The sequence below is a fragment of the Hipposideros armiger genome, unplaced genomic scaffold (genome assembly GCF_001890085.2).
Source record: "Hipposideros armiger isolate ML-2016 unplaced genomic scaffold, ASM189008v1 scaffold_694, whole genome shotgun sequence".
NCBI lineage: Eukaryota > Metazoa > Chordata > Mammalia > Chiroptera > Hipposideridae > Hipposideros > Hipposideros armiger.
The window spans coordinates 340495-367660 of NW_017732044.1; the positions used below are offsets into that span (position 1 = coordinate 340495).

General features: G+C 53.7%; 1 protein-coding gene across 1 annotated transcript in view; it reads right to left on the bottom strand.

Annotated features, from left to right (window-relative positions):
• Positions 1–7805: 7805 nt before the first annotated feature.
• TXNRD2 (thioredoxin reductase 2) overlaps positions 7806–27166 on the bottom strand; it is a 53972-nt gene continuing 34611 nt past the window's right edge. Inside the window, exons 12-18 of the mRNA XM_019626897.1 lie at positions 19472–19608; positions 15567–15662; positions 15035–15127; positions 13361–13432; positions 13090–13187; positions 10445–10652; positions 7806–9388 (exon numbers count right to left, since the gene is read on the bottom strand). Of these exons, the coding sequence (XP_019482442.1) occupies positions 10529–10652; positions 13090–13187; positions 13361–13432; positions 15035–15127; positions 15567–15662; positions 19472–19608 (620 nt within the window). The 3' untranslated portion in view covers positions 7806–9388; positions 10445–10528. The remainder of the gene's footprint in view (positions 9389–10444; positions 10653–13089; positions 13188–13360; positions 13433–15034; positions 15128–15566; positions 15663–19471; positions 19609–27166) is intronic.

The following is a 27166-nucleotide window of genomic DNA, read 5'->3' on the forward strand; positions in this document are numbered from 1 at the left end:
GGGGCCCTCTGGCATCCCAAGCCAGCTCTTGACCAATGCGCCACTCAGCCGGCCCCTGGATGTGTCTTTGATATGTAAAGTTATCTCTTATAGACAATGTATAGCTTGATTTCACTTTTTAAAAAATCAAGTATGACAATCTCTGCCTTTTACTTGGAGAGTTTAGTCCATTTATTTATGTAATTATTGATATGATTAGGTTTAGGCCTACCATTTTGCTCTTTGTTTTCTATTTGTCTCATCTTTTCTTTCTCCCTTCCCTTCCCTCTTCTTCCCTCTTCTCTCTCTCTCTCTCTTTATTTTCTGTTCTTCCTTCTTTTGATTATATCAAATTTTTTAGTATTTCATTTTAATTGCTCTATTAGCTTTTAGCTGTACCTTTGTGTTATATTTAGTGGTTGCTCTAGGAGTTACAACATGCATAATAAATATTGTAGAGCCAGAGTGAATATTGTACCACTTCACAATGGCTGTAAGAACCCTGCAACTGTATAATTCCATTTGCAACCATCTTTTTGCTGTTGTCATATGTTTTACACATGTTTTACATATAAACCCAATTGTACTTTGTTATAATTTTTGCTTTAAGTAATTAGTGTCTTTTAAAGAAAAGGAGGGAAGGGAAAAATAACCTTTTAAATTTACCTACATATTCATCATTTTCAGTATGCTTCACTGTTTTCTTTTTTGTTTTTCTTTTTTTAACTTTATTGGGGAACAGCCATAGTCATTGGTTACACATTGCTTTCATGCTACAATGGCATAGTTGATTCTAAATTTTAGGGAGGGCGCAGCTCACAGTGGCCCATGCAGGGATTGAACCGGCAACCTTGGTGTTATCAGCACCACACTCTAACCAATTGGGCTAACCGGTCACCCCTTCATCGTTTTCTATCAGTCTAAATTTCTATCTGGTGTAATTTCTCTTCAGCTTGAAGAACTTCCTATTGAAGCTCTTATAGTGCAAGTTGTCTAATGAGTGAGGAATTACCTCAGCTGTCACTTATCTGAAAATATCTTCATTTCTCCCTCATTTTTGAGTATTTTTACTGTACATAGAATTCTGGGGTGGCTTTTCTTTTCTGTGCATACACTTTGTTTCACTGCTTCCGATTTACATTTTTTTGTGATGTGAAGTCAAACAATATGTAATGTCTCCTTATTTCTCTGGGTGCTTTCAAGGTTTCCTCTTTATCTTTGGTTTTCAAGAGTCTGACGATGACATGCCTAAGTGTGTCTTCTTCATGCTCAATACTGCTTGGGATTTGCTGAGATTCTTTGATCTGTAAGTTGATTCAAAATTCGTGAATGTTTAGGTCATTATTTCTTCAAATATTTTTTTCTGCCCCATTCTCTCTCCTTTCTCCTTCTGAGGCACATATAAGACTTTCTAATATGGTTTCTCAGGTTCGTATTATCTCCAGTGTTACTCTGTATTCTTTTGATTGGAGGCTTTTTTTTTTTAATCTGTCTTCAAGTTAACTGACATTTTCTTCTGTTGTCTCCAATTTATTTTCAAGATCAGTTAAAGTCCATCCAGTTACATTTTCATTTGATGTACTTTTCGGCTCTAGAATTTCCATTTGACTCTCACTTACAGTTTGCATTTCTCTGCTTAAACTCCCTTTGTTCATTCATTAGGACCATTTTTTTCCTTTGAGTATTTAAACATATTTATAATAGCTGTTTTTAAATTAATTCCAACATCTGAATTACATTGGGGTTGGTTTCTATTAACTTTTTTTCTTGGTTAGAGATTACATTTTCACATTCTTTCCATGTCTAGTAATTTTTATTGCACTCTGGACATTGTGAATGACACTTTTAGAGGCTTTGGATTCTGTTTTCTTCTGAAGTGCACTGACTTTTGTTTCAGCAGGCCTTTCATTTTGAACTTCTGGAGGCTTGGTTTTATATTTGTTAGGGTGGATCCGTTGCAGTTTTGCCTTTAGTCCTAATGCAAACCCTGTAGTCCTCATACATAATTTCTTCTCCTATGGTATGGACGTTCTGTGGTTCCAATGGTGAGCCCACAGTGTTTATAGAGTCCCTGTAACTTGGCAGGACTTGAAATTCAAACTGTGTCTTCCCCTGTGGTAGGTGACAACTGAGTCTCTCTTCAGCTGTTATCATCTTTCTGGACTTTTTGAGTCTTAATCATGCATGAGCAGTTCAGGGGTCAACCAAAAATTTGAGGGGAGCTTAGTTGCAGGTTTTCAGGGATTTTCTCCCTCATTTCCTGATGTTCTGGCTGACCAAAAACCTCAAGCCAATAGGACTACAGCTTTCATCTCATATTCTGGTCACCTCTAGCATGCGCTAGGGTAAAAGCAGTGTAAACATGGATCTCACCTTGTGCATTTCTCTTCTTCCAGTGGTTGGGGGTCCCTCTATTTTCGGATTGCTTTTGGTTGACCTCCAATGCCTTTAAACAGTTATCTTTTCTATTTTGTCTAGAGTTGGTTGTTTTTACCCGTAGAAAAGCTAGCCCTATATAAGTTGCTCAGTTACTGCCCAGACCAGCCTCTCCATACATTTGTTTTACAAGCATCAATTCAGCTGTGCCTGCCTTTGTAGTTAGGACACACGGTACCTGATGAAATGCTTGGAGCAGATCTGGTATCGCACCCACCTTGTGTGGCCCTGGCACATCAGAACTGAAAGGAGGTGAGCTGAAGGAAATCAGGTCAGATTCTAGGGACGTATAGTGTGGGTGGAGCACACGTACCCAGGTCTTGAGGAGTAGGGCACCATGAACATTTTAGAATAGAAAGCATCACATAAAGATTTCGCACCAACATTCATTTGACAGGCATGTTTTGAGCACCAATTATGTGCCAGGCTCAATGCTGGGGACAAAGACGTGAGAAGGGAGACTCCTTTAGGGCAAGAGAGGAAGGAATGGTAATAGAGAAACACCATTGCGTGGAAGCCCTAAGTTGGCCCCTTGCCAGGTGTCAGAGAAGGCTTCCTGGAGGGAGAACCCTGCACTGAATCTTAACCAAAGAGAGGGCGTTAACCAGGGCAGAAGGGTAGAGGCACATCTTTGGGCCGAGGGACCAGTATGGACAAAGGCCTAAGGGCCAGGTGTGTGCTGTGGGAGAAAGCACAAGGCAGGGGTAAAAGGAAAAATCCCACTCATTGAGTGCCTCCACGGTGGCAGGCATCAGGTCCTCACAGCGGCACTCGGGCCACAGCTTGTCCGAGCTGGTGCCGGCAGGACTCATTCACGTTGTGCCTGGGCTTCCTGGTGCAGCTTGCCACCTTGACATGCCCACGCATCAGGGAGCTGACCGGTACCGTACCTTGTGAGAGACGTTAAGGTGCTGGATAGGATTCTGACTTGCTAAGAGTGGGCTGATGTGAACAACATACTCCATTTATACATCTTCTCCCCTGCTAAAGACTTTGAAAATCAAATACTCCCCAAGCTATGGAAACTCAACCACTGCTGATTGTTAAGACTTTATTATTATAATCACCCGGCCCAATTCCAGCCACCACGGGCTGAACAATGGGCCATTGAAGCTGTGCGGAGGTCTTGCCTCCCATCCACCCTCTCCTGCAGGCAGGAGCCTAGCAGTGAGGCCTCCGTGGGTAGGGTGGCGGCGTGGCTGCACCATTGCACCCCACAGGGACTTCTGGGGGGTCTGGGCATTGGTTTTCTCACTCATCAAGTGGGAGGCCTGAAAAAAACACATCCGGACGTTGCTTTGATCGCCTCACATTCTGTCTCCTATATCAACCCTGGTAGCTCAGGAGCTAATTACTCCTGCTTTGGAGGAATTTATGGGTATGAAAATTCTTCAAAGATGCTAAAGGCCACAAGGTACCATGAACTGTTCTCACCACACGTGGCCTGTGTGCCTCTCTAATGGAACTATACAATGGGAGCCTGTGAGGTGCCCCATGCTGGGGTGCTCACACACATGTGCCTGGTGCCCAGTGCCTTGGGAGCCACGGCTGGGTCAGTGGCCAGTGGTCGGGGCAGGGAGCTGGGCCCAGCTGGTTCCTGACCCCTTCCCCCCAGCTGCTACATAACAAGGTCACACGGTCTCGTTTATGGTCCTACTTTATTCCCATGCATTTGGTGTTACTTGATCATCAGTTATAAGCCAAAAAGATCCAGATTTTATTAGAAAAAAATAAAAAAGCTCAATTTCATGGAGCTCCTAGGACTGATCACTGTCCCATGAAACCCTAGAGGCCAGGACCTCGGCAGGCTTGAGGTGGGCCTGCCTTGCCCATCATCTCTGCTGTTGCCGCTGGTTTTGAATTTCCTGCCCGGACCAGCTAGGCTGCTGAGGGCTCAGCTATTTCCTGACCTCACCCGGGCTCATCAGGGTTGGATCTTCACCCTGTGGGTGCCCAACTCCCTGTCCTGTTCTAGTGGGGGGTCAGCTCCAAACACAACAGGCATAGGGGAGGGGGTCCTCTTACTGCCCGCTCCAGTGGTGCTGGGACGTCTGCTGGGACCTGGTTTGGGTTTCGGGATTAGGGAAACCCGAGCACCGTAGCACGTTGGAGCTAGGATTAGGCGAGCTCAGCTCTAAGATGCTTTGCTGAGCCTCGTGGGCCCACTCGGCAGCTTCTTCACTGCCCTTGCAGGCACAGGTGCTTGGCCGGGGACCAGGACGTGCAGGGCTCCTGGAGCCCTCAGTGGCAGGACCAGAAACCTGAGAGCTTGCTTGGAGCTGGGGCGGCAGATGGGGGAGGAGTGGGCACAGGGCAGAGTAGGCAGCAGGTTAGGCCTGCCCAGACTGGGTCTGCAGGGGAGTGCACTGGGCTGTACTGCCCCGAATATGTGACACCCAGGTCTGAAAGCTGCAGCCTGTGCCGTCCCATGATCAAGTACATGCAGAACAAGAAGCAGCATCTATAAAATCGACCGAAAGCCCTGCCCACCCTGACCCCTTCCTAGTGCATCACTTTTGGAGTCACTCAGCCCTGCCTATGCCTGGTAGGGATCCTTAACTGGGGGCACCGGGACCAACCCCTCCACACTCATATATATGACTTGACTTGTCCGCATGAACTAACATCTCTTCCAGTTCTCCTGATTATCAATCTCTCGGCAGTTCTTGCCTGTTGAAGAATCATTTATTTTTTTTAATTGTGGAATTGGGGGATGGGAACAGCGCTGGGGAATTGGCGGAAGGGGAACAGACAAGTTGCTGTCCTTTGGTTCTTCAGTCTAGTTGTGGAGGACATTGCTTCACTGGCCCAAATTGGAACCATCATTGCGCTCTTCCCTGGCGAGGCAGATCAGTCGCAGGCTTCTGGATGGCCGCTCACGCTGGCTGCTGGCTACACACGGTAGCCCATGGCAACCCACTGCAGCAGGAGCTGCAGCCTACGCCATCGCTGTCGCTGGCGACTCACAGCAGCCCAGCTCCAGGTTGAGCTGTTGTTCAGCATCTTAGCTGTAGAGGGCAGTGTCACTGGCCCTCATATGTGGGATCTGAACCGGGGTCCTCTGGCATCCCAAGCCAGCTCTTAACCAACGTGCCACTCGGCTGGCCCTGAAGAATCTTAAAATAACTGTCTGGCTATTCCCAAAGCCAGAACACTTGTAGCTGGACTTGGCCTGAGTGCACCTGTGCAGCTCCTCCCTTCACCAGCCTTTCTGAGGGGCACCTGGCATCTCAGCTCCCCCACAGTCCTGCCAGCCTGGGTAGTGGGCAGCACAGAACTGGTGTCTAGACAGTTTTGGGAAGCCCTCCTTCTGGAAAAAAGCCCAGCAAAGAAGTCACTCGGTGGAGTGTTAGGCACCTCTCTCAGCCTGGGCATGCAGAGGGCCGGGAGTGGAGGAACCTCCCCCACCTGTGTTTGGCAGTGACTGGCCCACATTGTTCACTGCGTGCCCTGACCAGGGCCCAGGGGTGGGCCCACCTCGACCAGGGAGGCACTGACGAAGAAGGAAGTGGGTAGGCAGAGGATAGGGCAGGCTTGGTCAGGCTGGGCAAGGAGGGGACCAGGCCCAGTGGAGGGGCACGGAGGGACACCAGGGTGGGGAGGGAGGGAAAGTGGCTCCCAGAGCGGACCTAGGAGGCTCAGCTGTGGCGAGCAACTCTGGGAAGGAGTGGCTCCTGGTGGCCCGTCCCTGGGCACTCTGATGAATTGGTAAGAACCAGACACCAGCGTGTGCACTTCCAATGAATGATGTGAGTGTAGGGTGGTCAGTCCATGCAAGGAGCCCCCTCACCGGGGTGGCCCGGGTCACCGGAATAGGGTCCAGAGGGCTCAGCGATATGCTGTGGAGGCCATGGGTCTCTCAAGATGGCACAGCCCCCTACCAACACATTGCCCAGCTGACTCAGGGCATCCCTCTTGCAGGGTCCTGGGTCACCTGCATTGCGGCAGCTCCAGCAGCTCTGTACCCAGCAGTGAACTGTAAATGAGAGGTTCAGGCCTGTTTTGGGCTGGGGAGTAGGCCGGGGCCCAGGGCACTGCCTATGCCTCCAAGCTGTTGCCTGGGCTAGGTGAAGTGAGGCATGTGGCCAAGATGCTGTGGGACAAGCCACCCTATGGTTCTTGGAGGCAAGCCCAAACCTGAGGCCATAGGCACAGACACCCTGATCATTGGCACCACCTGACGCCCACCTGTTTCTCACAGGGCAACTCTGCCTGCAATGGCCCCTGGCTTGGCACAGTGGTCACTTCCTCAGCCAGGCCTCCCCAAGCTGCGTTAAAGCATGGCTGATAACACATGGGTTGGTAGGCTGCTACCACCGAGCAAAGCTGGGGGTCTGGGCAGGGCTGTGGGAGGCCGGGGGGGCACCAGCAGCCTGCGGAGGATTTGGAGGGGGACTACAGGCTGAGCATCTTGGCCACCTCCTATGAGCTGATTCCCCCTTCTGCACCCCCAATGTCAGTCCCAGATCCCCTCTTCAGGCCAGGCCTGTCCCTCACGTGTCTTGCCCCTTCTGTCCTCAGTCCAGCCCTGGATAACTGCTGGTCCCTACCCTGTGTACCTGCCTTCCAAAGGGCCTCGGAACTTTCAGGGATAGCCCTCAGGGGAACAGGGGAGGAAGAGGAATGGTGGCTAGCCAGAGGGTGACCTGCGTGGCTTCAGAGCCAAGGGTGAGGCAGGGAGGGGGTGGTTTGGCCTCTGAATGGGCCAATCTCGAACCATACGCAGAAGCATGCAGGATGTCAGTGGGGGTAACTGTAGATTACATGAAACAATATGAAGAATTAAAATCATATTTTCACTGCACCATAAAAACACATAAAGGCGGCAGGAAGGCGGCCCTGGGGCCAGGTGGAGAGCACCTGGTCTGTAGTGCTCCGGCCCCTCAGTGAGCCTGGAACCAGGTGGTCTCGACAAGTGCAGTGCGAGAGACGCAACTCAGCACGTCTGTCCTGCCACCAGTGCTCTTATTTAGACTTGAGACCCACATGCACAGTGGGCCCTGCCCTGAGTGAAGCGGCTGTCCATATGTTCTGCCACACCGGGGCCCTGGGCTCTCATCCCCAGACCCCACAAGAGTAGTGAGTGCATGTGGGATGTCCAGGTCGCTGGGCCCCATGGCTGGCAAGCGTGTACTGACATAGTACGTGGCCCCAAAGTGGCCCAGGTGGCAGTAGTCGCTGAGGCCAGGCCCTTTGTAGCAGGATTTCACCTGGAATGCTCACTGCTCATGAACTGGGCCAGGCCCCTGCCCACCTTTTATTGGAAGGGTGTGAGCCCCAATTTTGGAGAGCTGGTGGGTCTGGGGACTCCAGGACAGGGGCTGTGGAGCCTGAGGGCCACACAGGCGGCATTTCCCAAGAGATATTCCATGCACCTGCAGGACTGGGGGTGCCCAGTACCAAGGATGCTTTATTCTCTTCTAGGTGATGGCACAGGCCAAACACAGCATGGAGAGTGGGCATTACAGACACAGCAGGTGAGTTAGAGCCAGGTCCATGCTGGGGAAAGGGGCATGTGTGGAGAAAACCACCAGGGGGCCCGCGGGGACACACATGTGGATGGCACTCTGCCTGCCAGTGATGGGCACTCCTGGTCCTCAAACCAGAGAGGTGCCTGGTGTGTACTGAGGGTTCCCATACAGGTGGCATCATTTCCATTATTATGAAAAACAACAAGGCCATTTCAGGTACCTTGTTCGCCCCAAGGCAGGGGTCGATCAATTGAGGAATCTGAAGCCCCTTCCTGTGCCTTGGCAGCCCGTGTTAGCTGACCTCTGCAGACCTCACCTTTGCCTCCAAGGCAGGGGAACACCTCATCCCAGTAAAGAGGTGGCCCTCCCCGCAGGATACAGGTAGGGGCGCGCCGCCAGCCGTGCGTTAAATGGGACATGGGTGAGCTCTCACTGCACTTGTCGAGAGGGCCTGGCCCAGCCCAGCACTTGGCATCTTAATTGGGCGTCTGAGAGAGCTCCTGCACACGCTTGCTTCACACGGAGAGTCTGAGGCTCCCATAGGCCCATTAAGGTGCAAAGACATTCCTTTGTTTGCTGACAAGCAGGGTCCCATCCAGGGCTCCCGGGCCGGCAGACTAAGTGATGTTTTCTTAAGAAAGACACCAGATTAACCGCCGCTAAAGCCTCAGCACAATGCCGGGCCCTGCCTGTCGCTGTCAGCGCTGTCTCACTGGGGTGACTGACAGGTGCAGCCGGTGCCGACGGGCTCTCCCTGGGCCCATCAAGCTTCAGTGGGCAGGATTAGCCTGAGCACAACCGACAAGCTGACTTGGAGGCCACCATGGAAACATAATGAGGTGCTTGACATTCAGGGGGCAGAAAGCCTCCAACACCCCTGCCCACTCCTGTTGCTGGGCTACACCGTTGGCGGGATGCTCTGGAACGAAGCCCTCCTAAGCACCTGCAGGACCTGCAGAGACCTGGACAGAGGGCCCCAGGAGGGATCCCCTGGGGTCTATACCAGGGGGGACATGGTCAGGGTCTTCCCAGGAGTGACTGCTGGGAATGAGGTGATGCTACCCTACCTCCCATCAAAGCACAACTTGGAAGCAGTTCCCAAATGACGGAGGGAGGTGATGAAGGGGAGAGTGTGATGGGCTGGGTGGCCAGGCCCCATCTCTGCCTGAACTATCCTGGGGGGCATGTTGGGGATGCCACAGGCAGGGCATGCTTCAGGAAAACACCCTCTTTATTTGTACTCCAGAAACACCAGGGGGATCGGACATGGGCAGCCCACGGGGTGGGTTTCTGCACAGGTCGTCATTGACTGGCATCCGGGGCCTGGCAGGGTTGGCCCAGGCAGGAGGGGGTGTGAGGTACAGGTGCGGGGGCTGATAGCCCCCGGGGAGCCATCCCTGCAGGACACATGGGCAGTCCATCCAGAAACGCTGCCCCACGCAGTCTAACTCAAGGGCTCTCCAGGCACGGGTGAGACTCGCCTGGGCTTGGTTTCCATTGTCCTGTCAAAGATGGGGAGTCAGCACGTGGAGGCCACACCATCCCTGCATTCACCTGGTCAGGTCTCTCATGCCCACACACAGGAACCTTCTTAGGGCAGATGAGAAACAAGCCCTAAAGAGAGTCCTCACTCCTCCTCCCCCAGGTTGATGCGTCACAGGGAGCACTGTACTGTGAAAAATATTTTGAAATGATAAAAATTTATGGCACACTCTTAACAAAACATCTGTTAGATGTGACATTCTGATAAGAATTTCCTCAGGATGCCCTTTTTTTGTCCATATCTGAGGCAGCCCTGGCTGGGGGTCCATGGTGGAACAGATGCTCAGAGTGACCCTGGGGAGGCCCTGGGCCCACTGCCCATGGGACCCTTGGCCACTGCTCGTCCCCTCACACTTGCCCTCGGAAGCTGGAAGATGTTCAGACTGAGAGATGAAAGGCCCTGACCACAGGCATCCCTTCAGCAGGGGTCAAGGAGGGTCTCACTAATGTCTTCCTCCTCAGAAGAAGGTTGGGATCAACAACATAGCTAGAGGCTCCTGGCTGCCGCCCACCCAGTCTGACTTTGCGAAGCTCTAACAGAACCAGCTGTGCAGTGGCAGCCGTGCACAAAGCAGCATCTCCACCTTCTGGGCAAGATAGAAACAAGCCAGCGCTGCTCGGTGTGGAGCAAGGCGGGAATGGGAGCACTCCAACCCAGAGGCCCACTTAGCTCAGTCTGAGGGACATTTTCTATACCTAGGTCCTAGCTGGGACAGACCACCTGGGACAGGATGTGAGCCCATCCTCAAGACACGTCCTGCATGTGGGGAGCAGCGGCAGCCAAGCCAGGGTCTGGGGGTACTCTGGGGGGTGAGGGGGTTGGGTAGAGCCCTCAGTGGCCTCCCTTTCCAGCCCCGTTTCTTTGGCCACTGTGGCCTGGGCCCAGGGCTCACCTGTCTGAGGTGGCATGGCAGGTGCAGCCTGCCACATTCCTGTAGAGCAGTTCGCAGTGGCACCCTACCCCCCTCCCATCACTGCTCTGCCCTTACATGGAGTCCACTGCCCCTCATGTGTACCTGGATCTGAGCCTCCGAAGGCTGAGCTGTGGGGGCAGCAGGTGTTCTGTGTGCCCTGGGCCTGGCAGGGATGGCAGCTTACCCTCAGCAGCCCGTCACAGTGGGGTCCAGGCCTGAGCGCTTGGAGATGCGCAGCTTGGCCACCTCCTCGGCACAGGTGGGGTGGATGCCCACCGTCTGCATCACCTGTGCGTAGGAGGCCCCACACCTACATGCAAGGGGAGGGGGAGAATCAGGCAGTGCAGGGAGACATGTTCACGTCACTCTGTCCCCGGGAAGGTGGCACATAGGAGAGGGCCTTGGAAGTCTTGGTCTCCTCACCATCCACCAGCCCTGGCCTCCACCCTCTCTCCTCCAGCCAGCAGCCAGGAACACCTGCCAATACCTATTGGACTCGTCCCATCTCCCTTCAAGGAAATGCCTGGTGCCTGCACTGGCCAAGCAGCCCCGCCTCGAGCCCACCTCCCACCTGCCCCTCCCTCATTTGCTCCAGCCTGGCCTCATGCTGCTCCCAGCCCACCAGGCACAGCCCTACTTAGGTGGTGGCCCCAGCTGGTCCTTCTGTGAGGCCCGCTTCCTCACTCCACCCAAGCCCACTTATTACCGCAGCTTGTACCCCCTCTCCACCACCCCACCCCAGCCCTGCTCCTCTGCTCTGCATCCAGCATTTGTCACACATGAGCCCCTGCGAGCTCAGCAGCAACCACCCCCCATGCACTGTTCACTCCTTGGGACACAGTGCATGTGGACGCTCCACAGGGTATATCCCTAACGTTTGCAGACAAGGCTGCAACAAGCAGCTCTTCTTATATCTGTGCACACATGTGCTGGAATACCTATCTGGTAGAAGACTCCCACCATGAACAACCAGTGTGTACATTTCAAATGTGGACAGAAGGCCCTCACGGGCAGCTCCAGCCCCTCCTCTCGACTGTGTCTGAAACATTGCTGTCATCACTCCGCTGAGCTGTTCCAACCTTCAGTGTCTCAACTGTGCAGACACTGGAAAACGATCACTACTGGACACCTTCACCAACCTAAAGGGTTTCTTGGTGTTTCAATGACATCTTAAATTCCGAACAAGGCACAGCAGCTTTCTACTTATTTTTAGTTTCTTTTCCTGTGAATTTCCTATTCACGTCCTCTATCTTTCTATCAGATTTGTCCTATAATCATTACTGTTGATTTCTAAGAACTCTTTGCATATTAAAGAAATCAGCCCTTTGCCGTTGCATTATTAAAAAGGTTGCCACATTTTAAAAAGTCTCCCCGGGAATTGTTCCAGCTTAGTGTCAGTCCTGGTAAAAGTATCAGCATGCCAGAGTATGGATGGAGATGGCTTTGTGGGACAGCCATGGCTCTCCCTGTCCTGACAGCCCCAGAGATCTCCTGGGCTGGAGCTGGGGCTTTAGTACTCTCGACAGCCCGGCCTCCCAGCACTCACCACAGGTCAGTGGGCCAGGTCCCAGGGGTCATCCTTGGCTGCTCTCTTTGTGACCAGCCAGGGTCGACTGCCGGTCCCCAACAGGCTCTGGCAGGACTCAGCAGAGCCTGTACCAGGCTCATGGGCTTCCTTCCAATGGCTACTCTGGACTGAATGGGGAGCAGTGTGCATCCTGTGATCAGGGACCACAGACACATGTTCCAAAGATGTGAATCCAACCCTGGACCCAGCTCTGCCTGCTCTCTCCTCTGAGACCCAGCCCCTGCCTCCAACCCAGGAGAACCTGACCCCACAACCCAGTGATCGTCTTGCTAGGAGGCCATGGTGGGGCCTGAGGCTCGCTGCTCTGTGACAGGGGTAACCCCATCTGAGGACTCAGGCCCATCTGAAGGCTAGACCCTTGGCCTTTGCAGCCCCTCCATCAGCCTTTCTGGGTACCGACCCTGCTCCTTGATCCCCTGCCCTGTGCTCAGACCTCCCATCTCCACCCACCCCCAAGGGTCTCAGCCACATTCATACCCTCTAAGCACACATGGGAATCCAAGGGGCCCATGCATACTCCTCTATCCGTTCAGGCCCTCCTTGCCCTTAACCTCTGCTTCACCCCACCTTCCTCCTTGACAGCCCCACCTGCCAATCTCCTCACTGTCCTGCACAACCCACTCCTATCTAGAGCCTCCATCAGCAAAGGCTCCAGGCAGCTCTGGTCCCCACACTGCACAGCCTATGCTGAAGACTCAGGGCAAGACACAGGAAATGGCAAAAGCTCCAGTAGACCAACGTTCACCCTGGGGGTGGCTCGCACAGCACATTCGAGGTTGAGACCTTGCTCGTGACCACCTGGGCAAAGGGCACCATGAGCCAGGGCCCCGACACTGCTCATTCTGAGTAGAAAAGACCCAAACAGTGACCTCTCTCCCCCAGGGCCAGCCAGAGACACGAGGCTCTCCCCTCACTCCCCAGGTGGCTCCCGCCATAGACAGACACTTGGTGTGGCTGGCTTAACAGTGTCTGGCTGCAAAAGAAAGCTGCCTTTCGTCTGGCTGGACCTGCCCCATCTGAGGAGACGCTCTGCCGAAAACATGGACAACACTACATAAAAGCAACGTCAATGCAGCGGACTTTCCACTGTAGTGCTGCCAACATTCAGAGGGACACCAGTCTGAGCATCACGTAACCGCCGACATTCCTCTGGACTTACTTGATCCCCAGAGCAAATCCTTGAGTAACTTCGCCTGCGTTGGGGCCGAGGAAGTGCAAGCCCAGCACCAGCTGTGGGGGCTCCCGTAGGCACACCATCTGAAAGCCACATTGTTAGCTGCTGCCTGGCTGGAGGCAGGACTCCGGGGCTGCGCACGGCCTAGCCCCTGGGGCGTGTGTGGCTATGTGCGAGGTTCCCCCACTTGGGCCCTGCTCTTTCCCTCCCTCTCACTACCTGGCATGCCCTAGGCCACGCTCATGAAGATACTCACCTTTATGTAACACTGGGACGAATCCCGTTCAGCCACTGTGAACTCCAGTGGTTTATAATAGGCGTGATAAACCTGGTGACAAGATACCAATTCCTGGAGTTAGCAGTTGCAGCAAATCAAGCCCCGTGGGCACTTTCTAGGTCCAATAGGCTGTGCGGGTGCAGCAGGAACCCAGAACCTCCCACTCGGCCTGCAGGTTGTGGTCTGGGGCCAGGATATGGCTCAGCTGGCGTGGACAGTACCCCTCTCTCTCATGCATAGGCAGCCTGTGGTCGGAGCCACACTGTCTGCAGGACAGAGCCTCTCCCATCCAAGCTGAGGCCTCCATGAACAGAGTGGGCAGCAGGTTGGCCAAGCACCGCCCGCTGTGATTCGTCACAGAGCCCAAGGGTCAGCACAGAGCATGGGCACCGCCCTGGAGCTCAGACTAGGCAGACACAGCAGAGTGGACAGGGCGACCTCAGCAGTGGGGGGCAGGAGTGGGTTAGCGGGCGGCCATCTGGCCTCCCTCAGGCACCCTGGTGCTTGCTGGGTCCTCAATTGAGCAGAGAGGAGGGGGCAGGCGCGGGGCAGCCCCTGGCCCACACCGGAGCTGTCGGACAAAGGCTTTCAGCACCCGAGAAGGTCTCGACAGTGTGTTCGGGGCTGCGGCCGAGTAAAAAATGAGCAGGGCCCTCACATGTGCTACACAGCCATTATTAATTAATGGAGCTTCAGAGAATATTGTTCTAACTAAGACAGAATTGAAAAGAAAACAAACAAAGGGTATTTGGCCATTCAACATTGTGAAACATAAAACAACATTATAAAATGCCATGAACATATGTCCCAGTGTACTTGTGATGAATCAAACAAAAATAGCAAATAAAGTGCTGGGGGGAAGGCCAGCCTGTCAGGCCTTGCCTATTGATGGAGGGGACTGGGGCTCTGGGGCAAGGGGCAGGCCCTGGAGTCCAGTGACTCATTCCCAAAGGGCACCGAGCCCGGCTATTGTGGCCACATGGGGTCCGGTTTCTAACCAGTCTGCCTGTAAGTTTCTGCAGCAGCAAGAGAAAGCCACACTGAAGGTTTCCAGCATCGAAAGTCTCCCCGCATCCTGCTGGGCCACCTGGGGCATGCTTTGTAGCCACCCCCAGGCCACAGCCGGCTGGAGCAGACCCCAGAAACAGCCTTGTCTGATGAAAACCCCCTGCCTCCTGGGTAAGTACCCAATCTGGGCTGTCAGGGACATTCAGGGGCTGGGAGGATCTCAGAAGGGAAATAGAGGCAGGGACTGGCGTGGGGCTAGGGTGGGGTGAAGAAGCTGAGACTGTGGGAACCATAGGGAGAGTCACAGGAAAGCAAGGTACCTGGAGGCAGGGACAGGCCAGGGCAGGAGGTCAGGGGACAAAGGGAGCAGAGGTCGGAGGGCAGGAGAAGCCTTCTAGGTCTAGGGAGACATGTGCCTCTGTGAGGTGGGCTACACACAAGGGCTCCCTAGTTTCTGGGGTTGCCCTGTAATACTCCCATCTCACAGGCCCCTTCCCACATTGTTCTGGGTCCCCATGTCCCACCCTGCTCCCGCCCTGTCAGGGTCCTGCTCGCCTGCTGGGCCTCTGTCGGGGAGGGGGTGTCATGGGGCATGAGTATCACACAGGCGTCATGTTGTGGCACCCCCTCAGAGCCCTGATTTACCTCCACATGCTCCTCTCCATGGCGTGCCACAGCCTCCTCCTCTGACAGCCCCACACAACCATATTCCAGTGGAGTGAAGACTGTTGTGGGGACCTGGAAAGCAGGTTCTGAGTCAGGCACACTCCTGAGGACCAAAGATCGAGGATCCCCACTTGGGCCAAGTCCCCAGCTATGCAGGCTGGCAGGTCACAGGACAGTGGGTAGACTCACTCACTTGTTCCGGGGCCACACCCACAGAGCTAAACCTCACACGTGTGCATGCACACACATGCACGCACATGCAAAGAGGTGCACATGCACCCACATGAATGCACATGCAGATATGCACACACAGACACCCACATGCACGCACACGCTGATGAGTACACATACACCCATATGCACGCACACAGACATGCACACATACACAGGTGTGCATGCACACCCCCTCACATGCACACACACAGACATGCACGCACACCGCCACATCCCAGGACGAGCCTCAGCCTTTTCCAGGCTGGACCTAGCCTTGCAAAGAGCAGCGAGCACTCACGTTGTCGTAGTCCATTAGGTCTGAGGACTGGCCGCAGAGCCGCTGGGCCAGGAGCCTCCCTGCCATGATAGCTGTGGGTGTCAGCTCAGGTCGCCCCTGACAAAGGAAGGAGGAGCACAGGGTTAGTTTGGCACAATGTCTAAGGGAGTCCGTGCAGTCCCTCCACCACTATCCATTGCCTTCCTAATGAAGCGTCTCCCTTTCAGAAGCTCCCAAATGCTATCTGCCGCTGGGCCTCTGCAGTGAGACAGCAATGCCCAGGGCCCTCGGGGGGTCTGCTGGTCCCCTCCTTGCTCCCTCTGTGCTGTTCTGGGAGACACCTGTGGTGACGACCCTTTCCCCAGCAGAGAAGTGAGCTGCTAATAAGCCCACCACAGTACCCACACTCACTTGTGGCTTCTCTCTGAACCCCTTGTTCATGTCAGTGACCTTGAAGAGCTTCCTCCTCAACAAAGCTCAAGAGAGATCCTGCTACTGGTCAACCATTCGCATGCACTGGGATTTAGGCTAAAATGGGCCCTGGAAGCATTCTGTGTGCTCCTGACATGCAGCTCAACTTGCATGTCACAGCCCATTACAAATCCCAAATCAGACACTGCTCTGTCCCAGGGTGTGTCCTGCTGGGGAGTGTGTGTGTGTGGGGGGGACACGGCCCCCAGCGTTCCTGCACGCGTCGGCCTGGGACCAGCTGCCAATCACCTCTGCAGCAGCAGGAAATGCAGATGTTGTTTGACATTCCAGAAATGAATGGAGATCCACAGAGATAACTCCAGAGAGCAGGCTGTGCATTCCACCGAGCCTGGCTAGGTGCGGAAACCTCCAGGCACACACGCACAATATCGCACTAAACAATGGCTGCCCGCGGACCACTGGGGCGTTAACTCTTGTGACTGCTCTGAATGACCTTTCCAAGTGAGTAGACTGAATGTCTGAATAAATAATGCTATTGCGTGTACCATATGTTTCTAGCAACATAGCCTGAAATATGGTTTGCTATGCTGGCACGAAACTCAGGAGGCTTTGGGCTATGGCCCATCTCACAGGGACATGTGTCTTCCTAAACTGGGAAAGCCTTCTCTTGCAGCTGACAGAACTCCAACTTGCCCAGCTCCCATGGTGGGTGGAGAGTGTCTGTGATATGAACAGCACTCTCTCCCAAGACCACGGTGCTATTTTAGGGTGCAGCTCACAGGATGAACACAAAGGCCACTACCAGAGAATGCCACGTCCAGGCCATCAGAGATCACACTGAACAACTGCACTGCCAGGCTACGAGGACCAAATCCACGGGAACTCCAGGACATGTAAAGCTACTCATTTCCATACACAGCAACAGGCCAATCAGATGGTCAAAGATGGCCTGGCATGAAGACCGGCCAGAGCTCTAACCACACGCCCCAGCCAGGCTGTCCCCGCAGTCCCTCCTGTGCTCGGTGGTCTGTGCCCTATCTATCATTTCATGAGCCTGGGTTCCCAGGGGGCCTGCGGGGCTCAAGAGGCAGTCACTTGGCTCACATCTGAGCATTAGTCATGGCTGGTGGGTGACCCCTCTGGTACACCGGCGGTACCAGGGACCCTGTTGCCCCAGCAGGATGGGTCTACATGGGGATAGGTGTCTGGCAGGGCAAATCAATGCCAGACACGCAGGCTGCCCCTTCAGAAACAAAGGGAAAGCCCAACCTTGTATGTGCGCCTGCCCTGGCCTGTCTCCATGTGGCCACGCTCTCTCGAAGCCCTCAAAACAGAATGACCACAGCAGAGGCTGGCAGGTGACACTGAGGGAAGAATGGTCCCACAGTATCAGTGACAACTGCCACCTGTGTCCTCTTAGCTCCAGGATGCCCCACCCAGGGATTCACTTGCCTTAGATGCTGACTTCCCTATCCCCAGGCATTTCACAAAGTGGGTTCTGGGGTGTGCGTGGGCATGAGCATCCTTGCTGAGCTCCCCATGCCCCTTCTAGCTCTGCTGCAGCCCAGGGGCCCCTCATTGCCACCGCCCCCATCCCAGGTCTCTCCTGATCCCTGGCACTAAGCACCTTCTGAATCTGAAATAGTTGACCTATTTGTCACTGGTGATCCCTACCAGCATGTCACCTCTACAAGGACTGGGGGTTTTGTCTGTCCCTGCAGTGGCCCCAGAACCCAGAAAACTGCCACAATAATGGACATTCAGTCAGTACATAATGAATAAATGTAAACTAACACATCATGGTAGGTCTAATAGCATCCCCTCCAAATTCACCTGTGTCTGGAACCTCAAAATGTGACCTTACTTGGAAAGAAGGGTCTTTGCAGATATAATGAAGGTAAAAATGGAGATGAGGTCATACTGGATTAGGGTGGGCCCTAAGTCCAATGAGAGGGTCCTGGTAAGAGACAAACAAGGACACATGGACACCCGAAGAAGACGGCCCTGTGAAGAAGAGGCAACAACTGCAGTGTTGCAGCTCTACTCCTGCAATATCTGAGGCCATCAGAAGCTAGAAGAGGTGAGGAAAGATCCTTCTAGAGGCTTCAGAGAAAGCACGGCCCTGCTAACACCTTGATTTCAGAATTCTGGCCTCCAGAATGAGAGAGAGTAAATTTCTGTTGTTCTCAGCCACCTGGTTTGTGATGATTTGTGATGGCAGCCCTGGGAAACTAATATACAGGTTGATGACGCTGCCAGGTCTCATAGCCAAGAGGCCTGGCAGGGCCTGGGGGGGCCGAGTGCCCCTCTTAGTCCCCTTTGACCAGGGACCCTCCTGAGCCTCCTTCCTCAGGATGTGCTGCACACATATAGGAGAGGCCAACTGTTCTTGAGGCTTTGGGGGTACAGGGGCCCAACAACTGACCAGCTTCAGGTCTTGCTGGGGGCCCGTGAAGAGGGGAAGAGGGGCATTGACTAGATGCCCCTAAGCAGGGGGACAGGGCTTCCACTAGGGATTCATAGGGTGGTGTGTGCCACGCTTTCCAGGACAGAGAACAGGCAAGACCCTGAGTGGGGCCGGGAAAATCCAGGGAGAGTACTGATTTGCCCACAGATTAGAGGGTAAACTGAGATGAGGAAGTCAGGCCTGGTACTGTGGGGCCATCATGGCCCCAAGGTGGTGCCAGCAGCAGCATTTCTAAAAGTCCGGCATCTCCAGCCCACTTGAGGGGAGGTTGAGGCCTGTGCTGTTGTGCGTGTGAACAGATGTCCACCCCTGAAGCTGACACAGAGGAGGTTCACGACAGGAATTTGCTAAGGGAGCTCTTAGCCATTTTTAAGCCTTCCCCACCTGCCCTCCACAAAAAGGAAGAACATACAAGAGAGCAGAAACTGATGCCCAATTCTTCCCGGAAATCAAGGCTTAAAAGCACCTGGGGGGCCGGCCGAGTGGCGCGATGGTTAAGAACTCGCTTGGGATGCCAGAGGGCCCCGGTTCGGATCCCACATATGAGGGCCAGTGACACTGCCCTCCGCAGCTGAGATGCTGTACAACAGCTCAACCTGGAGCTGGGCTGCCATGAGTCGCCGGCGACGGCGTGGGCTGCAGTCCCTGTGGCAGTGGGTTGCCATGGGCTACCGTGTGTGGCCAGCAGCCAGCGTGAGCGGCCAGCAGCCGCAGTGAGCGGCCGTCCAGAAGCCGGCGACTGATCTGCCTCGCCAGAGAAGAGCGCAATGATGGTGCCAACTTGGGCCAGTGAAGCAACATCCTCCACAACTAGATTGAAGAACAAAACGACAGCAACTTGTCCGTTCCCCTTCCCCCAACTCCCCAGCACTGTTCCCATCCTCCCAATTCCCCAATAAAAATCTTAAAAAAAAAAAAAAAAAGCACCTGGGGTTTGGCCCAGAGCTTCTGTGAGTGACGTGTGTCCCTGAGGCCCAGCTGGGGTGGGTGGCCAGGGTGGGGGTCAGGCAGTGGGCACAGGCCGTACCTCTGCTGCATCTCCGATGGCATAAATGTGGGGGATGGAAGTGGCTTCCCGAGCATCAACCAGGATCTTGTGACTATTGGGGTTGGTGTTTACTCCAGCCTTCTCCAAATTCAGGCTTCTGGTTTCTGGAACACGACCTGAAGGAAATAAAGAGCAAGGCTGAAAGGTTTTCTTTAGCGGTTTTGACCAAGGTCCCTTGGTTTATTTAAAATACTTCTCAGAATGTCCACTTAGAATTGGTAAAACATCAAACACAAACATCGTCAAGGGGCTCCTGGCCTCTACGGGCCTCAAACACACACGCATGTATGGTGCGCGCACGCGCGTGCACACACACACGCGCGCGCGCGCGCACACACACACACACACACCCCTACATTTGCATGAAGAATCAATGAAAGGATGAAGCAGGACTAGTAGAAATTGTGAGCTACAGAAAGGGAGGAAACGTGAGGGGAGATGGGAACGGGACTTCTCTAAGCAACCCCTGTAATACAATTTTCTTTTTTTAATCCTATACACAATTTATATATTCAAAAATAAAATTAAATCAAATTGAAAAAAATCCCTATGACCTGTCAACAACCTGAAACAAAGGGCCCTGATGGTCTATGAAGTTGGTAACAGAGCAATAGAAAGACAATTTGTTTAAGAGCCTGTAGGAACCCACATTTTAACTAAACATCCTCAGAGGGTTATGTTCTAACAATAAATGAGCTGCAAATAGATCTTATGTGTCATTCAAAGAGGACAGTTAAAACTCTGTAATGTTACATTTGAACTGGAAATTCATGATTTTTAAAAAAAATACAAAGTTCCTGGCTCTGACCACAGAAAGCTCTAGAAGCAGTGATGACCCCAAGAGCAACGTGCCTCCAGACTGTGATCTCTAAACCCCTCCTCACTGAAGGGGCCAGCCCACTCCAGGCCTGGGTGCCTTATGGATGTGACAGAGCAGCCACGGTAACAGCGTGACAGGGCCATGCAGCTGCTAAAGGCATCCTGCCCCAAGGGGACGACACATAATACACACAACCTAGGCCACACGCAGAAGCTGTGGCTCCTCTCCTGTGTATGCATTTCCTGGCTGGGGGTGTCTCGGTCTCCGTGGAGCCTGCCTCTGGGCCCCAGGTGAGCCAACAGCCTTACGAGTCTCCATTCCTGGGGTGCGGTGACCTCCTTCCCACTCTCTCCATGACCCTAGGGCTCTCTCACTCCCACACCACACTCCTGCAGATTTGTACTAGGGGCAGGAGAGCATTTCATGGTAGGTTTACGCTTCTATCCTGCCACCAGATTGTGCATGGATAGGCTATGGCCTTGTGTCCCCAGAGTCTGGCAGGGGGATGTCCTCCGGTAGCCACATAGAGGGGAGCCGACCCAGTGCAGGCAGTGAGAATGTACGAACTCATGCCCTGCTCAGGGTCTCAGGACAAGCCCCCCAACCGCCTCTCTGCAAAGCCAGCACAGGCACTGAGCAAGCGGGGCTAGAAGCCAGGCCTTGTGGCAACTCCATGCTACAAAGCCCTCAGCTCCACATCTCCTGTGTGCCCGTGGCACTTGTCCAGCAGAAAGCCCTAGCTTTCAGCCCCCAGGTCCTGAGAGAGGACCTGGGCTGATGGGCAGAGCACACCACACCTACCCTTGGTGCACTCGGCTTGGCTAATCTTGCTCTTGGATGCAAAGGCCAAGAGGGACAGATGATAGCAGTTCCCAGGGGTGTCAGCGCTGCTACCTCCCTGCTGGGCTCCATATACTTACAGCCCTGAGCCTCATCACAGCTGAGCTGCCAGCTTTCTGTCTAATTCAGACGTGGCCTTGCTGAGCCAGGGCGTGGCAAAGGCAGTTCTTCCTGCCTGACCCTAGGAGGGCAGTGGGTGGCCCCTCAGGGACTCCAGAGGCTCAGGGCAATCCCTTGAAGGCAAAGATGAATGGTTTCAAAGGTTTAGTTCCCATAGCTCGTGGCGGCTCAGACACATGAGAGGTCGGATAACGGGTGGTGCCAATCTGAACATCTGGAAGACCAAGCCCTGTGAAAGGGAAACCTCGTCTCCAGCTGCTCTCCCTGAGTGGGAAGTCAAAACAGAGACTTGGCTAAGCCGTGCTTCTCAAGTTCGTGGGGAGCAGGCTCCAGCCTCTTCACTCTGCTTGGCCACAGGAATCAGGTGCCAGGCAGGCTGGCACCCATTGCTGATCAAGCCAGACATGGGTGACCTGAGGCCTTGAGGTCCCTTCTGAAGCTGGCACTAGAATCGTGTGATTGGAGACCCATGAGCGTGCAGAAAGGGACATGCCACCCTGGCCAGTGTCCTTCCCAGGTGGCCTGGGGGCCTGACTCTCAGGAGCCCTTGTGCATTTGGGAAGGGACTGGAACACGCTGAGCCTCAGCAAGGAAGGAGCTGGGCCCCGTGGGCAGGACTGGTGGGGGTCTGCTGGGTGGGCTGAGGGTTCCTACAGGCACAAGGCTCATAGCTCAGCCCTCTTGTTCCTCCCTAGGCCCCTGGTTCTGGGGAGCACTGCATATAGCAGCTCACCGGGTCAACCTGCTGATTGCTCTGGGCTGGGGCTGGAGTGTCTGAGAGCAAAGCTGGCGGCCCGAGACCAACCTGCTCTGATGCCAACCACACTGCTCCTGAGCTCTCCCCTGTACTCCTGCGTGGCCAGTAACAGGAGGCGAAGGGTTTTTCCTTGTGTGCCTTATGGTAACCATGGTAACAACACACCTTGCAGATGCCAGCCAAACCGCATCCAAGGTCCTGAGGAAAATACTGTAGTCCCCCCTCATCCACGGGAGATACATAACAAGACCCCCAGTGGATACCTGAAATCACGGGTAGTACTGAATCCTATAAGTACTATGATTTTTCCTATACATACACACCTTTTCACTTATAGAAAACAATTTACAGCTTCTCTTTGGCATATTCGAATTGCCAGCATCACTACTCTTGTGCCTTGGGGCCATTATTAAATAAAACAAGGGTTACTTGAACACAAGCACTGCGATACCATAAGAGTTCATCTGATAACTAAGACGGCTACTAAGTGACTAACAGGTGGAGAACGTACGACGTATACAGCATAGACACGCTGGACAAAGGGATGATTCACATCCTGGGCGGGATGGAGCGGGACCGTGCGAGATTTCATCATGCTACTTAGAATAGCATGCAATTTAAAACTTATGCATTACTTCTGGAATTTTCCATTTAATATTTTCAGACTGACGCTGAGTGTGGGTAACTGAAACAGCGGAAAGTAAAACCATGGATAAGAGGGGATTATTGTAAAGATAAATTTAAAAGTAATAACAGGAGACAACAATAAATGCATGAATTAGGTGGCCTCCATAGTCCATTTTGAAGCCAGAATTTTTAAGGACATGCTAGGTACCTAAACTTGGAATGTACATGGGAACGTGTGAGTCAGGCCATTGATATAAATAAATGGATAGCTAGTTGGCTGGAGGGGGACAGGCGGCGGGGTTAAACAGTATAGCAAAGAAGATGCCTGCATGCGGTAAGTGCTCCACTGATTCTCCTAGAATGAACAGTGAAGGGAGAGGAAAGCCACACCAGGCAGTCAAATAGCCCTGAAAAGGGCAGCTGTGTCACATTGGGGTTTGGAACTGTGCCAGTAGGACATGTGCTAGGTGAGGCTTGGGGTGGGCAGGGGCCACACTCCAGAGCTGTGGCAGGCTCCACCAGCCCCACAGGGCCACAGCCAGGACACCGGGCCCAGAGCCCCCACCACAGGCCTCACTGAGCAAACAACCTAGGCAGTGGTCATGGAGGAGGAAGGGACATGTCCCTTCCTGAGTTCTGTTCCCTTGTGCTCAGAGCAGGGCTGCATCTCCCCTCAGGTGCCGGGGCTCAGTCAGATAGTGCGGCCCCCACTCAGCTCAAGCCTGGAGTCCCAGAAGAGGGGAGGAGAATGGGTGCTCTGGTGGAACCCAATGGCCGGCCACACAAGCAGGGCAGCTCCACTACATGAACAATGCCCAACCCAGGCCCAGACCAACATAAATGGCACAAAGCAAGATACAGGCAAGTGTACCAAGTCATCTCCTTGACCATCTTCCTTTTATCCTATGCAAAAATAAAGGTAACACTCCTCAGGCGATTTAGGGGAAGAGGGGAACGCCATCCCCATCCATGTCACACACAGCACTTTCCCCATCCCAGCATAGCAGGCCACCTACTCAACATCCCAAGGACTAGCTCCCCTTTTAGCCTGGTCTCTTGGCACCCAGCTTGGGTTTTAAGTGCCGCCGAATGGCTCCCCTAGGTGGAACTTCCGAAAGCTTCCAAATCTCTGCTCCCTGGACACCACCAGGATGGAGATGGCAGTTTGTTCACATGTCAGTTTAGTTCCTTGGGGCAGGCCCTCAGAGGAGTGCCACTGGCCAGTGAGGCTGCCAGAGCGCAGGGCAGGGCTACACCCCCATGGCTCCTTCTTAGGCTCTGCTTCTTCCCAAAGGGGGAGGCGGCTCAGCGCTGATCTTTGATTACTAGTAAAATTAAGTATCTTTTGGCTACACACTGATTAACTGTTATTTCCTCTTATAACTTGTCAGTTCATACATTTCCTCATTCACATAGACATTTTCATGACTTTCTTGCCTTGTAAGAGCTTTTTATGGAATACACGTAGGACACTCTGCCATTGTTATCGCAAACAATAAGGACATTAAAATTCCAGGTACAAACAGACATTTTCACTTCCTCCTCAAAGGCTACATCCGCATAAATGTGTCAATGGGCCACACACCTCTGCCCTTGGAACTGCCTCTCTCACCAGGCCCGGCCTTGTCTGCTGGCTGGAGTCCCTCAGGGGGACCATGTGACCCCCTGGTGTCTCTGAGGTAGGACAGTCCCTCTCTCCCAGCACCCACACCCAGGGCACCCCTGAAGTGGTGGCAGAATCAGCATTCAGCCCAAGTGCTCTCGGCACAGCTGGACCAGGCCAGTCCTCCTCTGATGGCACTGGGAGCCCCACCAGCTGCTGCTCACCAGCCCCCGCACTCACCCAGCCAGCTGGAAAGGGTTGAAGGCCGAAAACGCCCAGATGGCTGCTGATGGTCATCACTACCTGCTCTGCTGGGCACAGGAATGCGGACAACTGGGCACATGCAGTTTCACGTGCCTCTTTCATCTGTTATGGGAAGGCGGGCATTCCCTACAATTTCATGCCTGCCTGGAGCACATGTTCTGACGAGTGAAGGGCAATCCATGTAACGAGGTAAGATTTAAGTGCCAGCAGGAGTATGACAGGGTGAATGAGGGGCTGTAATCGGACAGACGCAACGAGGATATAAAGGAAGCAGCTGGTAGCTCAGTGCTGGGAGGTCGGGGGTCCGGGAGGCTGGCTGGGGCGGCGTGGGTGAGGGCCCAGCAGCAGCTCCACGCACAGGCTCATGGAGGGGGACCCTCCTTAGGAGCATGTTGCCCCCCAAAGCCAGCCACTCCCACTGGGCCTGGCCTGTGCAGCACCTTGGACCAAGCTCAAAAGGGAACTCAAACCTTTGGAACCTCTAGTCAGATTCTCGGAGGCCTACTTTTCAAAGATGTACTGTATGTCTCTTGTCATCTTTGAGACTTAAGGGAAAATGATAATAACAATAAAGGGCTTCTTTTATTTTCTCCAATGGCCCCTTCTCAGTGAGCCCCAGGGCCCATCCACAGCTGTGAGCCCCCTGGGGACAGCACCTACCCTGCTGGCCTCAGTGTCCCAGGCAGGGCTCAATGCTTATTAAATGAATGAGTGAGCCTGTGGAACTTAGCGTGACGTGTGGCGGGCTGCTTGCTGTAACCACCAGCTCCCACCAGCGCCCCTCACCCCCAGGCTGTCCTGAGGGAGTCTCTTACCTGGACGGTCCCTTGGACAAGTGGGGTGAGCTGAACCCTTGGGGAACACATGGGCCTTTTCTATTCAAGCCTGTGTGTAAGCACTGACATTGTATAAAATAAGCCACGTGGGCCCCTAAAACCCCTACAGTCAGCCCTTGGACTAGATAGAGCCTCCAGCTTAGGCCCACGGGAGCCCCCAGAAAGGAACAAGATCCGTGACATACGGAAATTATTGCTTTAACAATGATAGAGATAAATATACTTTTCCCACTGGTTGGCTGTTCTGAGTGGCACTTGTAGAATTGAATTGGCAATGCATTAATATGTACGCACAGGGCCCACTTATCTCTAGAAGAGCTTTCACGAAGGGTTGTTTTTCTTTTTTCCTAATTGGTTTCCACTAAATTCTAATCATAAATCCTGAATTCAGCTCGGTAAACAAGATCCCACCTGATGTTCATGAGCACGGAGGCAGGTAGGCTGGGTCTGGTGGCTGGGAGGTGTGGGGTGCAAGGTGGCCCTGGACACAGGAAGGAGCTGGCTTGCAGACCTGGCACAGCTTACTGTCCCTGGCTGTGTGGAGCACATCCCAAGCAGAGGGCATGAGACCAGTCTGGGAGCACAGGACACTGTTTCCCACTGCCCTCTCCTGGATTCTGCGACGGGTTAGTGCCAGGGCTGAGGGAAAGGAAGGCCACCGAGCCAACGGCACTGGCTGCTTCAGGAGCAGTGGTACACTTCTTGGGGGCCACATGGTGTGGTGAGGAAGGCCCTGGCCACTTCCCTGGGCCTATGGGAGGTGCCTGAAGGCATGAACTCCATAAATGTCTTTGCCTCCAAAACCCAACCACATACACAAGCAGATTTGGGTCTCTCTTGATGTCAGTAATTACAAGCTCTACATTTGCACTGAAACAAAAAGGCGTTAGACTATCAGAAGCAGAGCTGTGCGTTCTTCCAGGCTGGCTGCTCTACCAGAGCAGGAAAGGGGTGGGCACTGGGTGAGCTGACATGTCTGTCACAAAGCAGTCTTCTATATGTGACCTGTCACAGCCAGGCCACTGCAGAGGCCCCACCGGGAAGAACACAGCTACATACGTGCTTTCCTACAGTCACTGTGAGATGCAGTCCAGGAGAACAGGCCTGGTGGCCTTGGAGCGGGGCTTCTCCCAGCCAGGCTGCATCCATGATCAGCCCACCGGCTGCTCCACAACATCCACGGCCTTCAGGAGGAGCTAGGGCCCCGGACTGCCTCTTCCTTCCCGCTAGACTCAGGACACTCCCAGCCACAGGGGCTTGGTTCTGTTTTGCCTCCTGCTCCCTCGCGCCGGTGGGGGAAATTCCTCAGAGACTTATGTGGGCCGTGTCTGTAGTATGGTGTAGCCATCAGATGAACACAGTTGATTGAGGGCGGCTACCATGTACACCGGAGCACACAGTCCCAGACAGACAGGAGCCCCAGGCCACAGTCCATCCTGGGCAGACGTGCTCCCCTCCCTGGGCATGGCGGGGCGCCACCACGGGCTCCCCAGACACCATCTGTGTCCCTAGCTGTGGTCCATGCACACAGGCTGTGTGGGTGGGCACTGCCCGGAGTGGCTCGTGGCGGGAGCCTCATAATGGTAGCTGGATGGAAGTCGGAAAGCTGGGCCTCCAGTGCCCGAGAGCCAGAGACTGCTGGCTCCCTTTACACCATCTAAGAGGCTCAGAAGTGACCCAACCATGGGTGGGACACACGGGGACAACAGCCCTTCTGTTGAGATAAAGCCTGAGAAAAGGAAATGGCTTCAGTGGCTGATTCCCCCAGGTCTCACTCCGCAGACTGAGGGGGCTCCTAAGGCAGGTA